This window comes from Apteryx mantelli, chromosome Z (assembly GCF_036417845.1).
Source record: "Apteryx mantelli isolate bAptMan1 chromosome Z, bAptMan1.hap1, whole genome shotgun sequence".
In the NCBI taxonomy this organism is placed as follows: domain Eukaryota; kingdom Metazoa; phylum Chordata; class Aves; order Apterygiformes; family Apterygidae; genus Apteryx; species Apteryx mantelli.
The window spans coordinates 40,410,269-40,424,156 of NC_090020.1; the positions used below are offsets into that span (position 1 = coordinate 40,410,269).

A 13,888-nucleotide genomic window follows, 5' to 3' on the forward strand; every position below is an offset into this window, starting at 1 on the left:
TAGTTAAATAGGGTCCCAATTACAAGCTTATCTTTTAGGATCAGAAAGTTTCTTAACTACTACTGAAACTGTCATGGACCAGAAACTTACTGTAGATCTGTAAATTCATCCTTAAATTAAAAGAATATATATGGGAGAACATGCTTAGGCTCTCAGGCAGCTGTTTTGAAAGAGTCTCTGAGATTACATGGAAACCTTTCAACATTTCAACTTTGCTGTTTTACATGTCAGCTTATAATTAACCTTATGTATTTTTTAAACAACCTTCATTATTTTAATGTTCTGATGCAATTTACAGGTCAAGTAACAGAATAGCAGAGCTTTCTTATGCCATCACTTTGGAAGACTATGGGCTTGTGAAAATGCATGAAGTTCTGGTGTCGGATTCTTCTCAAGTAAACTTTCGCTTAATTTTATACTTTCCCTTTAACTTTTAATTGAAAAATTCATTGAAAAGTTTTCAAATTAAAGAAATCCACTGTTATTATGATCAGTGTGTAGGTGCTGGTCAGCAGCAGCATATTCCTCACCCTCAGCCTCATGCTTCAGAAATCCAGCCAGAACCTCGAGAAACTCTGGAATACAAAGCAGCACTGGAGTTAGAAATGTGGAAGGAAATTCAAGAAGACATTTTTGAAAACCAGGTTTTTAGTCTTTTTTTTTTTTTTTTTTTTTTTTCCTATTTCCTACATTGCAGGACTTGGAGAAGCTTTAGCAAAATTGGTGGGAGGAATATTAACTGCAGATTATTTTTTCTTGAACTATGCCACTCTTTCAAAAAAGAAATAAATTTGGCTTGTACAGAATACATAAACTTAAGAGATGTGCACAAATGTTTTCCATAGTCTTAAGGAAGAATGCCAACTCTTTACTGTTTAGTAAGTGACTGAAGTAGGTGCTAGGAATTAAAATACAGCATATCCCCTTCAGAATTTCCCCTCATAACTTATGAATGCAATAGAACTCAGGATCCAGATTATTACTGTTAAATATTAATGTTGCGTTTCTTTATTCTCAGTCAAAACTACTGTTGTCTTTCCACTGTCAAAGTAATTCTGCTTAAACTATGAATGTTGCTTTTAAAATGAAGATGACCATTCTTACAAAGCATCACATCTTTCTTTCTGAAAGACATTGAGACTCCTGTTTCTATTAAGTTAGGATATTTTTCTCAAATTTAGACTGACCTTGCATCTTGTTTTTTAATACTATATGTGGAAAGTATGCTATGTTCTGCTGTTGAGCATAATTAAATAGAGGATGTTCAGTATCAGAACTGAACATTGAGTTACAGTATGTCCGTGTGTTAAATTTAAAGTTTTTTTATTTTGCTGGTCAAGGCTTAATTCTCTCAGTACTCTCTGCTTTATAGTTGCAAATTTCTCTGAAAGGTCTTCATGTGCTAAAATATACTATATGGATCTAGGAAAATATGGGTTTTGGTAGCTTCTTGTGTTTCTGAGAGTTTCTAACTTCTTGGTAACTAGCTTTGCACTTTCAACAATTGGGGGGGGGGGCTTTTTTTTTTTGCTTTAAAAAGCTTAAGAAGAAGGAAATGGCCCATATGCAAGCACTTGCAGAAGAATGGAAGAAAAGAGATAAAGAGAGAGAAGCATTAGTGAAGAAAAAGGTAAGAAACTAATTCTCATACTCTCTAAAAGTCTCATCATAAATCCCAGACTACTATGAAATCAGACTAGGTATTTTGTAACTACAACATGAAACCAAGGGTTTGCCATAACAGTCTTCACAGCAATGTGTATCAGTATGTATATTCCTAGCCACCAAGAGTGCAAAAAATTCAAGGTTGCCCTTAATGCTAGAAACTATTTGATTTACTTCATTTCAAAACAAAGACTGGTGATAGATGTCATTTAATGTTCAGTTAGAAACTTCTACATTGTCTACCTTTTGTAATAATATCGAGACAGAATACTTGTTATAAATCCTTTAGTTTAGTTTTCTTTCTTCAGGGACTCTTTAACTTTAATTGCCTTTCATTTGCGTGGTCAAAAAGCATTTTCTCTACAGATCTACTGGTGCATGGTAACCTGTTCATATATCTGAGCCTGGACTGTATTAAAAGCAAAGGATCTCTATTATAACTTCATCATTAAGACTTGGAGACTTATTTTATATAATACATTTCTGAATCTAATATTGCCCATATTTTATATCATAATAAAATTGAAGAACCAGTTTTAAAATTTAGATTCTTGACTTCCCTAAAAGATTTTTTTATTGCAGGAAAAGACTAAAAAAAGCTGCTGCTTTTTTTTTTTTTAAGGTAGCAGAATATGCTGTTTTGGAAGAACAACTTCAGAAAACCTTGAGAGATCTAGATAAGCGAGAGCGACAGCTTTTTAGTGCAGAATCAGAGGTAGGAAAAAAAAAAGTTTGGTCTTTTAAACACTGCAATTGCATGAGGTATTTCTGTAAAATTTTTCTGAGTTTTCACATGGAGACAGCACACAAACATTATTAGTGACCTCTGTATAAAAGCTGAAATAGCTGCATTCACATTGATACAAAAATGAGCACTATTTTAGAGCCAAGTATTTGTTACAGCTGTGCATATTTACTAAAATAAAAATTCAACACACTCCTATATTCTTCAGTAGTGACAGGACCTAAGAGGATGAGGGAGAAAGCAGTAGCCACCCCATTACTGGATTCCAATGCACACCCCACATCTAGGGAGCAAGACAGGGAAACAGGATGGGAGTCCTGAGGAAAGCTAGTCATAGGAAAAGAGCATAGAAGAAAAGAAACTTCCCATTTTCCTACTCCAGAATACTCTCACAATTTTATAGGTGGGCTGCTGTGGTGATTTGTCACTCCAGTAAACTATCTTTTTTCTCCTGCAGCTTGGATAATAGTCTTTATCATATTAATCCCTTCTGAGCTTGCAAATTAAGAACGCTCCCAACACAGGACTTGCTCGTCCTGCATGTGTCCTGTTCTGCACTCAGGCTCTGCTTCTACCTGTGAAGATAGTTTGCACTGTAAATCACATCTGACTTTACCTTTAGCTTCTATGTAAAAAATCTGGTGATTACATTTGGCTGAATGAATTTCTGGCTGGGTAAAAATATTTATTTTGAATCTCGTAAATGTTTGTCTCAAAACTTTCTCTAGATTTAGTCAGATTGTCTTGAAGGTTTAGGGATAATGAGTATCTGTGGATTCCAAAAGTGTCTAGACAAAATGATTTAGAGTTCATTTAGCAATTACACAGTTTGAGAAATGGGCAGTTTGAGGAGGTTTTTGTTCAACTAGCAGTTATCCAGGCCACTAACATCTTTCTAGAAAGTTCAGATATATCAAGGACTGTTTTCTTATTTAGCTCAATGAAATTGTCTCCATGCACTCATTTTGAAGAGTGGTATCTTACTGAACTAAAGATGTTGTCTTTACTGTAGCTGTGAGTTCAGTGTTGTTTTTACACTGAAGGGGAAGATGTAGATTTTTAACTGCGTAACTATATATATAATTTTATATCTATAGATATAAAATTCTCTCAGTTAGGAATTCCTTTTAGAAAGTTAAGTGAGAGATACAGGTGGCTTCATTTTTATAATAGTTAAACAAGTATATTTGTGGCCCAAATATAGTAATCGGCAGGTTATTGGTTAAACTGGAAGGCAATACAGGAGGATATATAAGATGTATAAGTATCAAATGGAATTTCTACTGTTTAATTTCTAATACAGATAATGAGTTTTTCTATCATAAATATATAAAAGAAAGATCTCTTACCTAAGGATTAATATAACCTAATTATGTCTCATTTTTAAGCTTCAAAGAGTAAAGAAGGAGTTACAAGCAGAGTATGAGCGAAATATGCAGGAGCTACAGGATTCTGTACGGCGAGCCAAAGAAGAATGTGCACATCAGGTGGAGCTGGAAAGGTCAAAAATCAGACAGCTGGAAGAAGACAAGCTTCGCCTCCAGCAGCAGGTAAGTGCATTTAAATTTTTTTTTCTCTTGTATTCTCTCTCTCTTCCTAAATAATCATTTATTTATTTTTTAAATAAGCATGTTAAATTGAGCAATGATTTGAGGCAAGCGCATTCTGGCAATGTTGTAGTGAACATTTGATCTCCAGTCATTCAGTGAGTCTCATGCTGGGATCCATCTCTGACAGTGCTGCTAAGTAGCAGGGCCGTTTTGCAATTCCATGGCTGGTTGTTTTGTTCTGTTCTGTTTTTGTTTTGTTTTTAACACTAAAAATTAAACTGCAACTACAAGTATATATTGCATGTAGAAGCTGTGCTTTGAACTGCAGTATACATTTTAGTAACTTAATAAATTTAGCAATTAAAATTTAGTAGCGAAACGTCTAGGTAGCTTGACTGTGCAGTTCATTCTGTAATTCCATTGTAAAAAAAATATTTCTATCATCTTTCTTTTTACTGGGGAAAAATGATCTTGATATTATGATCTTCTGTTCTTAATAGTACTTTCAGTAAACCAGAAGAATATAGCCCATATTTTCTTTGGTCCTCTAAAACACCCTTTGAACTAATAACAAGACAGCTATTTTGTTGAATGTTAAAACATAGCTTAACTTTTAAAATTTAGTATAACTTTCCTGAGCAGTTATCGACAGATTAACTGTACAAGTATTGTAAGTACATAAAATCGTAATAATACTTAAATATTTTTCAAAGTACTTAGGTTATGTAGGTGAGGTACTTGCTTTAGTGCTTTTCATTTCTAATAGGGGAGGTATTAGTAATCCCACAGTAGCTTTGACTAGTTGAAGAACTGTATTTGCCAAGGGAATATTTTTGTATTGGGAAGAGCTGTATTTTTCTTAGTTTAATATTAAACACTAATATTAACCTACTCCTTTTCATGTCAACATATGTTAACCACAATACAGTGAGGTTTTTTAATGGAGCCACAAACAAAGAAAATGCTGCCAATCTAGAAGATGCTAATCTTAGTTTTTTTCACTGAACAGTCATTAAATTAATATAAGCAGTTTCAAACAGCAGAACACAAGCCACTTCAAAGTGATAAGTGGGTCACTTCTGCATCATAGATGTGTTGGCAGCTACCAATTCTGTATCAGTCCAGACAAGATAGTGAAGTTCTTCAGACTCAAACAACCAAATGCCACCACCTTCCTAGGACTCATCTTCTAAATTCATTCTTTTGCCTCCCACTACCATCATAAACACTTTTTTTCTCCCATTAAAAACAAACATACTGTATCAGATGAAAGATTCAGTTAGTCCAGCATTGTGTGGCAGCAATGGCTGGATTCTGAGGGGAAGGAAGTAAGAAATGGGACAAGCAGAAAATGCCATTTTGAGATATCCACCAATACCATCAAGAGTTAGGTATACCCTAAGCCAGAGGCTGCATTTCATATTTACTAGCCATCAGTGAAAGTATTCTTCATGAACTTATTTTATCCCTTTTAAAAACAATTTCTATTTTTAGCATTGCAACATCCTGTGGAAGTGAGTTCTGCGATTTAATTATGTGTTGTATATTTTAAAAAAGCTTCTTTTTGCTCATTTTAAGCTTGTTGCCTAATAATGTTTTTGTGCTGTCCCTAATATAATACTGCTTGAAATTATGAATAATCCTTTAGTGCCTGTGCCCCCTAACATTCCTGACTGCATAGGTGTCCGTCCTGTTGTCTCTTCTCTAAGCAAGAGCCCCAGTGTATTTCATCTCCCTTTGTATGAAGGTCGTCCTGGTTGCCTTTTTCTGTGCCTTTTCTGCTGTTTTGCATCTCTGATGCTGCAGGATGCTGCTGTTTCCACTTTTCTGCATAAAAAGATAAGCTTTGGAGAGTGGGGAGGGCTCACTGTAGGATGGTTCCCTTGTCATGTGCAACAGCACGAAGTTGCTATTGCTACAAGTTCTGGTAGGCTTCTTTATGTGCTTGAAAATAATTCCCACTGTAAGAACTTATTTTTTGGTACCTTTTTGGTCTTTTTGTTTGTTTTTATTTTCTTTAAACAAGCAGTGTGCTGGAGGTAGTTACAGGGCACGTACTATTAAGGACATGTACCAATACATAGTTTTCACACTTGAAGAACTGTAGAGTTCTCATCTAACTTGTTTGAAGGTTAGCAGTACCATATGCAGGAGAAGATACTTGAAGCATCCACTTTGAAGAATACTACTTATATTTCCAGATTAAGGAAGTTCTGCTTTGTTTGTATAGTTTGTGCATTTCCCTAACAACCCACAGCCTGTGGTCTCATGACAGATTCATGGTTTTTGAAAGGGTTTTCAGAACCAAGAAGGAAATAAAACATTTATTGCATAAGTTCTGAAGATTGCTGGCATTTTTCCACAGTTAAAGGAATTAGTTGCCCTCTTTGACATCAACATCTTGAGCATATGCCTGTATTTTAAGAAGAAATGAGTAAAAGTGAAAATATAAGAAAGAGTAGTGTCTTTACATAGTTGTTGGCTATCAAGTTTATACATGAAAAGCAACTCCCACTACATATTTTTGTATGGTTTCTTATGAGGCATCTTTGCTTTCTTACATCAGTTCTATAAAAATAATAGATGCAACAATTGAAATGTTGAAAGAAAAACTGAGGTGACCCAATTATAAGATCCATAGAATTAAAATATTGATGTACTAATAGAAAGAGTTCTAAGGCTTTTAAACAGAAAGGAATTTTCTGAAGCATTTTTACTCAGTATTCAAAACTGTTGGATAAAACTCATGGAAAGATTTGCACTAACTAGTCAGAGAGAAAAACAAGTGCAACAGTTGAGATCACATTGGTTTTATGATGGCATCTGTTCCATCAGGTATATTAAGGGTTTTCTAATTGAGTAATATTTAACAAAGGAAGAACATAAGGTACTCTATCTCTTAGAATTTTTTTATCAGATGTTTTCTTAGTATTATTAATATGGTATATTGAAAATGTTAGCTATTTAAACCTTTGACTTACATAGTTTTTTTATAGCAAAGTAATATAATAATGCATTGGCAAGATACCATCTTTCAAATTTCTTATTTTTAAGATGAAAAGCCAAGTTCTGTCTTTTTGTATCTTCAAATGCGGAAGTATACTGTGAGGGCAGAGGTACACAGCATTAAGTCATTAGTCACTGAAGCCTTTCTGCTTCAGCCTTTCTTTTAAATCATTATTTGGCTGTACAAAGAATTAGTTGTTTCCCCTTCCAGACATTCCTAAACAAGTTATGTTGGTGGAATTGAGTCAATAATAAAAGCTTCATGTAGCAGATAACAGTTGGCTTTCTTAAAAGCTGCTATGTATGTAAATCTAAATAGTTTTGTTTTCTGTATTTCTTTTGCAAGTCTCCTTTTAGAAGTGCAAACAGCAATGTTTATAAACTTTAATCTCTCATATATGGGAGGAGAGACTTGTTTTTCTTTCCAGTAATAAAGCAAAGGTCCCCTTCAAAATTCTTCCTGTTAAAGCATTGCTGTGTGCCATCATCAAGAAATCATTAATTATGAATGTGTGGCTTTCAGCATCTGTTTTATATCAGATAATTGACAATAAGATGTTTGGTCCAAAGACTAACAAGTTCTGTAACAGAGTTCTTTGTCTGTGTATGGGATTTTTCTGTTAACTTACTTTATATCTGGATATTTTTAACGCAGCTTTATGAAGCAGAAAATAAGTATAAAATTTTGGAGAAGGAGTTCCAGCAGTACAAAGAACAACAAAGTTGGAAACCAGAAATCCGTCTACAATCAGAAATAAATCTTCTCACTTTAGAAAAGGTACCTTGAATTTTTCTAGTCTTTAAAAACTGGCACAATGTTTCATTCATTGGTAAAGGAGATGTAAGAATAATCTTTCATGATTAACCTGGTTAATTAGTCCATTTTGTTTTATTTTTTTCCCCTTTCCAACAATTTCTTCAGTCTGTAAGTACTTGGAGACAAATAAGGCCAACAGTTGCCTTATATGCATAGAGGAATCTGTAGGACTTTGAAGTGGAAGAAAAAAAACCCTAACCTACTTATTTAAATGACTTACCTCCATTATTTATACTGGAAACTGTCAAGCAATCTGTTTATAAAATTAGGTAAAAAAGAAGAATTTCTTATGAAGGTTAATTTAGACTGATATACCATTATGTGTTTGGGGTTTGGGTTTTGTTCATTAAGTATTTCTAAAAAGAGATTGTGTTACATGTCATTGGAACAGAATCCCCATCGTAAGCTGTATTTTTGGAAACCATAGATACCTTCAGTAGAGGATACTCCACTTAAGTTAGACCACAGATGTAACACATGCATTTTGTGCCCATAATAACTGAGAGTTTTGAGTTAAACTGTTGGCAGATAATTTTAAAAGAATTAGGCCAGATATGTTGGCACGAAATGCACTCAATTATACGGCCGGTCTGCATGTTACTATATGCTTGAGTAATTTCTAACAATAGTACAAGCAGATGATTCAAAATGTTTTTGTATCTACAGACTTTTTAAAACTCTTACCTTAGATATGTTGTTAGACTTCTTATTTTTTAGATTTTTTTTTTCTTTTAATAACCTCTGTTTCAAGATCTTCCTAAATGTAATGGTAAATAGATTTCATCTGATTAAAAGAAAATGTCCCTGTTTCAGACTTGTTGATAGGAATGTTTCATTTTTCAGGTTACCATGTTCTGTGTACTTAATATTAAAAGGCATCCAATTAAAACATATTTTTTCTTCTGTACAGAACACAATGAATTATTTCTGTCCAAAAGTGAATAACAATTTTTTTAAAGATTTATTATTTAGATGGTAAGATCAGAGTTATGCAGTATATACATAGATCTTAAAAATGGGTTGAGCAGATAAGTCCCACGTTCTTTTCTCTGAAATAGATATCTTCCATTAGTTCCAGGGGAAAAAAAATATCCATGCACCTTTAAAGGCAAGACTTGTCCGTCAGTGTTCCCATTAAATTAGAGTTTATAGGCTTACTTTTTGAAAAAAAATGGGGGGGGGGGCAGGAAGTTTCACTAATTTGAGATTCTTAAATTTAAAAGGTTACATCAGCAGATTTAGTGCTAAAACCTAATCTTTTCCTTTTTGTATAGACTGCTATCCAGTAAAAATAAGGCTATATTTTAAACAAGAAAATGTTCATGTGCCATAATATTTATGTTACATTATATAACAGCTTTAGATGATGTTGTATATTACACTACATAAACACTTTTCTTAAACCAGACCCTTTGTATATATACATCTTTCAGTGATTGTTACTGCTGTTATTGCTTCAGCTGATATGATTTTAATTGCTTTTAGGTTGAACTTGAAAGAAAGTTGGAGTCAGCTACCAAGTCAAAGCTCCACTACAAACAGCAGTGGGCAAGGGCTTTGAAAGAACTCGCGAGGTTAAAACAGGTATGCTGGGCTTTTTCTTTTGTCATGAGAGACAGCAAGCTTAATGCAGTGTGGGAAGCTGCTTATGATCACTATTTGCTTTTGGGGATTTTTCATCCTAAGAGTGTAGGGGTTTTTTTTGTTTGTTTGTTTTTTGCTCCCTCAAATAAGTGATCAGATTTTACTAAATAGTTCACTTCAGAAATGAAATTTTATGCTCTTTATTTATCTTTACCTGAAATTGTTTGAGAGATGAGGGTTTTCTTGTGTGTTTTGGAAGGTAAAGTTAAAGCTCTGACCTATGCTGATAACTGCCGTATGCCCCCCCATCTTAGTCAGCTGCAATCCTAATTGTTTTGTATTTTATTTGTAAAATGAACAAAAAGTAAATATTAAAAACAAAAAGCTTTTAAAAACAATACTTTAAAGTTTGCTGAATACTGTAAAAATAAGTAAACTTGCAGAAAAATCAAAATTGCAGATTACTTTTTTCCTGCTTTTGAAAATCCAAGTCTCCGATAATAAAACAGCATGCTCTGACCGCTGTGTTTTAATAGAGCGCATATATATGTGAGGCTTTAAAATATGCTCTTAAAACTTGCAGTAGTAGCAGCTTCATCCTCACTGAATGCATATGTCTTTGTTTTTTCTCATCATCTACCTTTCATGAATTATAGTAAACACTAGTTAAACAGTATACTTAAGGTTGGCAAGCATTTCCATTGGCTATGACAAACAAATTAGTAAATTATTAATCCCTGTTGCTGAACAAACCTTGACACAGGCTTAAAGCTTCAGAATTCAAGTTTAGTAAAAAGTTTTTATTACCTGTCTTCATACCTACTTTCTGCTTGATGAAAAACCTTATTTTCTTAAAGGATTATTAGGTCCTACTTTGTTCCTTGCATTAGAATTTTATCTTTTCAAAAAGTAGGAAACTAAGCCTCCCTTTTCTAATTGATCATTACTTTTTAACCTATCTTTTATTTTAAAGAAAGTAAACACACTATACAGTGACTATTAGCTATGAAATTATAAACTCAACTTTATTTGCTGTCTTCAAATTGTTTTTTTGGGGGGTTTTTTGTTTTTTTTACTAAAAATTAAAGGAGTCATAAGTTGCCCTCTCCAGTTTCTGAAATTCCTGTGCCTAACAAAGTTGTTAGAAAGAAAAACAATCTCTTATTTGGAAAGATGAGATTTACTTAAGCAGCCATGAGAAGTTCAGACTTTTTTTTCTTAATGCCACATTTTAAAAACCTGTGTAGAATAAAGGAAAAGCTTGTTGCTTGCCAGATTAACACTGAGTATGTATCACCATCGGGTTTTTATTATAAATTTCATCACAATAAATCTGGCAATCTGAATTTAGTAACATAGGTAGATGGTTTCAGCTGACTCTCTCGCTGAAAGTCTGAACCAGAAAATGAGTTGGCATGTACAGTGAATTATGCTACCTACATCTTTTAAAGGGATTGTTCTGTAATGTAAAGGTGGACTCTTGTATTTTTATACTCCTGTGCTTCATCATATTCTATTGATAAAGGATTTAAATGACTTTAAAGAGCCAAGTAAAAGTTAAAGCAGAGCTGATCAGAAGACCATTTACTGTGTTTTAAACAGAAATTTGGAAACTGTTGCTCCAGGAATTCTAGATCTGTTTTAGTTTAGATGATTTGTGCAATTGCACATAGTTTGACCAATTTCTTGTTTAAATTGGATTAGTACCATGTTAATTTTGCATTGCCTCTGGTGAATAGCCACAGGGTTGTAATCTGTGCCAGTAATTTGTCACACCAAAACCCGCTAGAGAACTATACAAAACATTTGTGTAGTAAGGATTAGACGCTGAAAGCCATATCTTAGATTGTTAATAAATGTTAATGACAAAACCCAGCTGGTAAGTCTTGGAAATGAGATCTAATGCTTTGTGCCCATTGCCAAAAAAATGTTTAAACAGAAATTTCCATTACTCAAAGGTGACCTAGTACAGTCAATTTGTGAATTAAAGAAGCATAATCTACAGGCTAAGCATTTAGTAAAATGCTTTTCTGACTGGCAACCATAAAAGTCAACGTTTCCTTAATTAAAAAATTTCCTTTTACTTTGGAATGAGTTGTTAGCACACATCTGTGGTGCTTTTATATTTTGCGGAATGAGATATGCACTATATAGCTTAGAAAACTATGCAACTGATAATAGAAAAAGCTCTAAACTTCTCCATGTCTAGTATTTTGGATGTTAAACACAGTGCCAGCTGTAACCAGAAAAAGCCCGGAAGCAAACTAGAACACTAGCACATTGTGTTCACACCACTGTTACCAAAATACAGAAGCTAGCACAGTTTGTAAAGCTGATTGAAAAACTATAGGCTTTACCATAATGTAACCCAGATCACTTCTTTCTTCTCCTCTTTGTTATTCTCTGCAACCTTGTATTAATTATTTATTTATCAAACACCTATTCAGCTTTAGGAGGACAAAAACTTCAACAACTTATCCATATTTATGTGTGCCCAGCTAGTTTTTATTATTTCTAGAGATATGAAGAACTTTGTCTTTTAAGGTTTGCTGGCTAGGAGACCTAGATGCTACACAGATGAGATGTATATATCTTTATGTATGTGAGCATTATTACTGAGAGCAATTAAACCAGTTACACAAAATTGTACACATGCTTATGGAGGTTTGAGATACAAAACTCTAGTAGCTGTTTGATTACAAGAAACAACGTTTTAAGACAAGCACCAAAGCTAAGAGAAATGTAATTTTCAGTAGCTAATATCTCTGTTATAATCTAGAAAACCAAAATAATCTCAAAATAACATGCATACATTATTCAGCGTTCCAGGGGAAAGTGGTTGTTTTTGTTTTAAGTCTCTTACCATATTTGTAGCCTACAAATATGTTCAAAGCAGCACTGATGCATTTGTTTAAAACCATATGGACCTTATTGGCTGGCTGACATTCACTCTATCTTGGTCCAGCCTCCTGTTTATCCACTCAGTAATTAATTTGATTAATTTATAAGTAATTTAGCCAAAGATGGGATATAAATCTTTGTTTGAAAAGAAAAGAAAAGGAAAAAAAAAACAGTTGGAGGTCCAAGTCTTGGTTAAAAACTGTGTCTTGAAACCATCCAGGCCCTCCTACTGACTTGTCAGCTCTGGGTTATTTTCAGAAAACTTTACTTGAGTTCTTTAGCCTCAATCGTAAGTTTTTCCCACAGACTTGCATGGTATGTGTGAGTGGGAGAGTGAATAGTGGCTGCTGTTTAGCCATTGTTTAGTCTAGTATATGCATGTTTACATCTCCCTTTTGGATTTATAGGCAGCTATGGCAAAATAAAGATTGTGCTTCCTTGATTGAAGAGCCTCTTAACTAGAGCACCTGGTGGAAGGATTCTTTTAAGATCCAATTATATATATATATATTTTTAATTAGGGGTTAATTTCTATTTAATCCCAGTATTTCTCTAGTACTGTAGGTTTCAAAACATGATTGAAGGTTCCCCCATTCAAACTTATAAAACGATATTCATGTTCTCAAATGCTTACGTTACCAAGATGCAAACTAATGAGGGAAAATAGTAAAATATCAAAGTAAATGATCTGATAACTAGTATGTGCTTTTTTTTTTTTTTTTTTTTTTTAAGGTATTGTTTCGCTTGGCTTGGCTTGGCTTTGCTTTGCTTCAGTTGTTTACAAGGTTATATGAAAAGGATGGCCAGAGTATCAAATTAATAAGGAAAAAAGCTATGTTGATCTGTCAACATAGCTGTCTTTAGTCTAGCAGCTTCTGATTCTGGAGTGGTCCCTTACCTGAAATTTTAAAATGTAAAATTCTAGAAATTTAAAATACTTTGAAATTCTAATGGTTCTTACTCAGACTTAAGAACAGCCTGACCAACTGCAGTAAGCAGCTGGGAATAAATCTGAAGTGTTTGTTATATCAGAAGATATATATATATATATATATAAAAGCATATTCTCTTTGGAAATAATGTGAAGTATGTCATACAAAAAGTCTTCACTATGAAAATGTGTGTGTGTGTGTGTAAACTCATGTGCGCACTGAGGTGGAAACACTTTGATGTATGCAATTATATCCGTGTTTTTAAACTAAGCCTATAAAGAATGAAATGAAAATGTTGTTAGTGAGGCTAAAAGTGCTGGACTTTTTTAGTACTACTATAAGTTTATGCAAGCGTTTTATTGATATTGTTCTCTTTCATTTTGGAAGATCTCTCCATAAATTCTGATAATTTTAAGTACTTCTATGCAATAAAATTCAGTATCTCCTCTGTTTAAAAAAAAAAAAAAAAGGCACTAGTTGCCCAATGAATTTTTAAAGAGTGACTGGAAAAAAAGTGGTTTTAATACCTGAATGTCTCTGATAAAGTGACACTGGTTTCATCACCATGATGAATAAAAAATCCTTCCCTCTCTCCTACCCTAACAAAAGACAGTCTTTTTATGGTCTCTGAACAAGTCATAACAAAATTGTGTATAAATTTAAAATCAGCGGCACCTCACTTCTTATC

At 33.6% G+C, this 13,888-nt stretch overlaps 2 protein-coding genes across 6 annotated transcripts in view; one reads left to right on the forward strand and one right to left on the reverse strand.

Moving 5' to 3' along the window:
• Nucleotides 1-13,888, forward strand: part of CEP120 (centrosomal protein 120) — a 34,307-nt gene that overhangs the window by 17,343 nt on the left and 3,076 nt on the right. For both annotated transcript variants that reach the window (XM_067315367.1, XM_067315368.1), the window contains 7 exons: nt 299-395; nt 495-644; nt 1,541-1,630; nt 2,288-2,380; nt 3,799-3,960; nt 7,622-7,744; nt 9,269-9,367. In XM_067315367.1, the coding sequence (XP_067171468.1) occupies nt 299-395; nt 495-644; nt 1,541-1,630; nt 2,288-2,380; nt 3,799-3,960; nt 7,622-7,744; nt 9,269-9,367 (814 nt within the window). The remainder of the gene's footprint in view (nt 1-298; nt 396-494; nt 645-1,540; nt 1,631-2,287; nt 2,381-3,798; nt 3,961-7,621; nt 7,745-9,268; nt 9,368-13,888) is intronic.
• The window catches only part of PRDM6 (PR/SET domain 6), a 146,649-nt gene that overhangs the window by 9,637 nt on the left and 123,124 nt on the right, over nt 1-13,888 (reverse strand). Inside the window, exon 8 of one of the 4 annotated variants that reach the window (XM_067315375.1) lies at nt 531-575. The exons of 2 other annotated variants lie outside the window; for them this stretch is intronic. In XM_067315375.1, coding sequence (XP_067171476.1) covers nt 539-575 — 37 coding nt within the window. In that variant the 3' untranslated portion in view covers nt 531-538. Of the gene's footprint in view, nt 1-494; nt 576-13,888 lie in introns of those variants that run through there. One more of the 4 variants, XM_067315374.1, reaches the window with a different exon arrangement.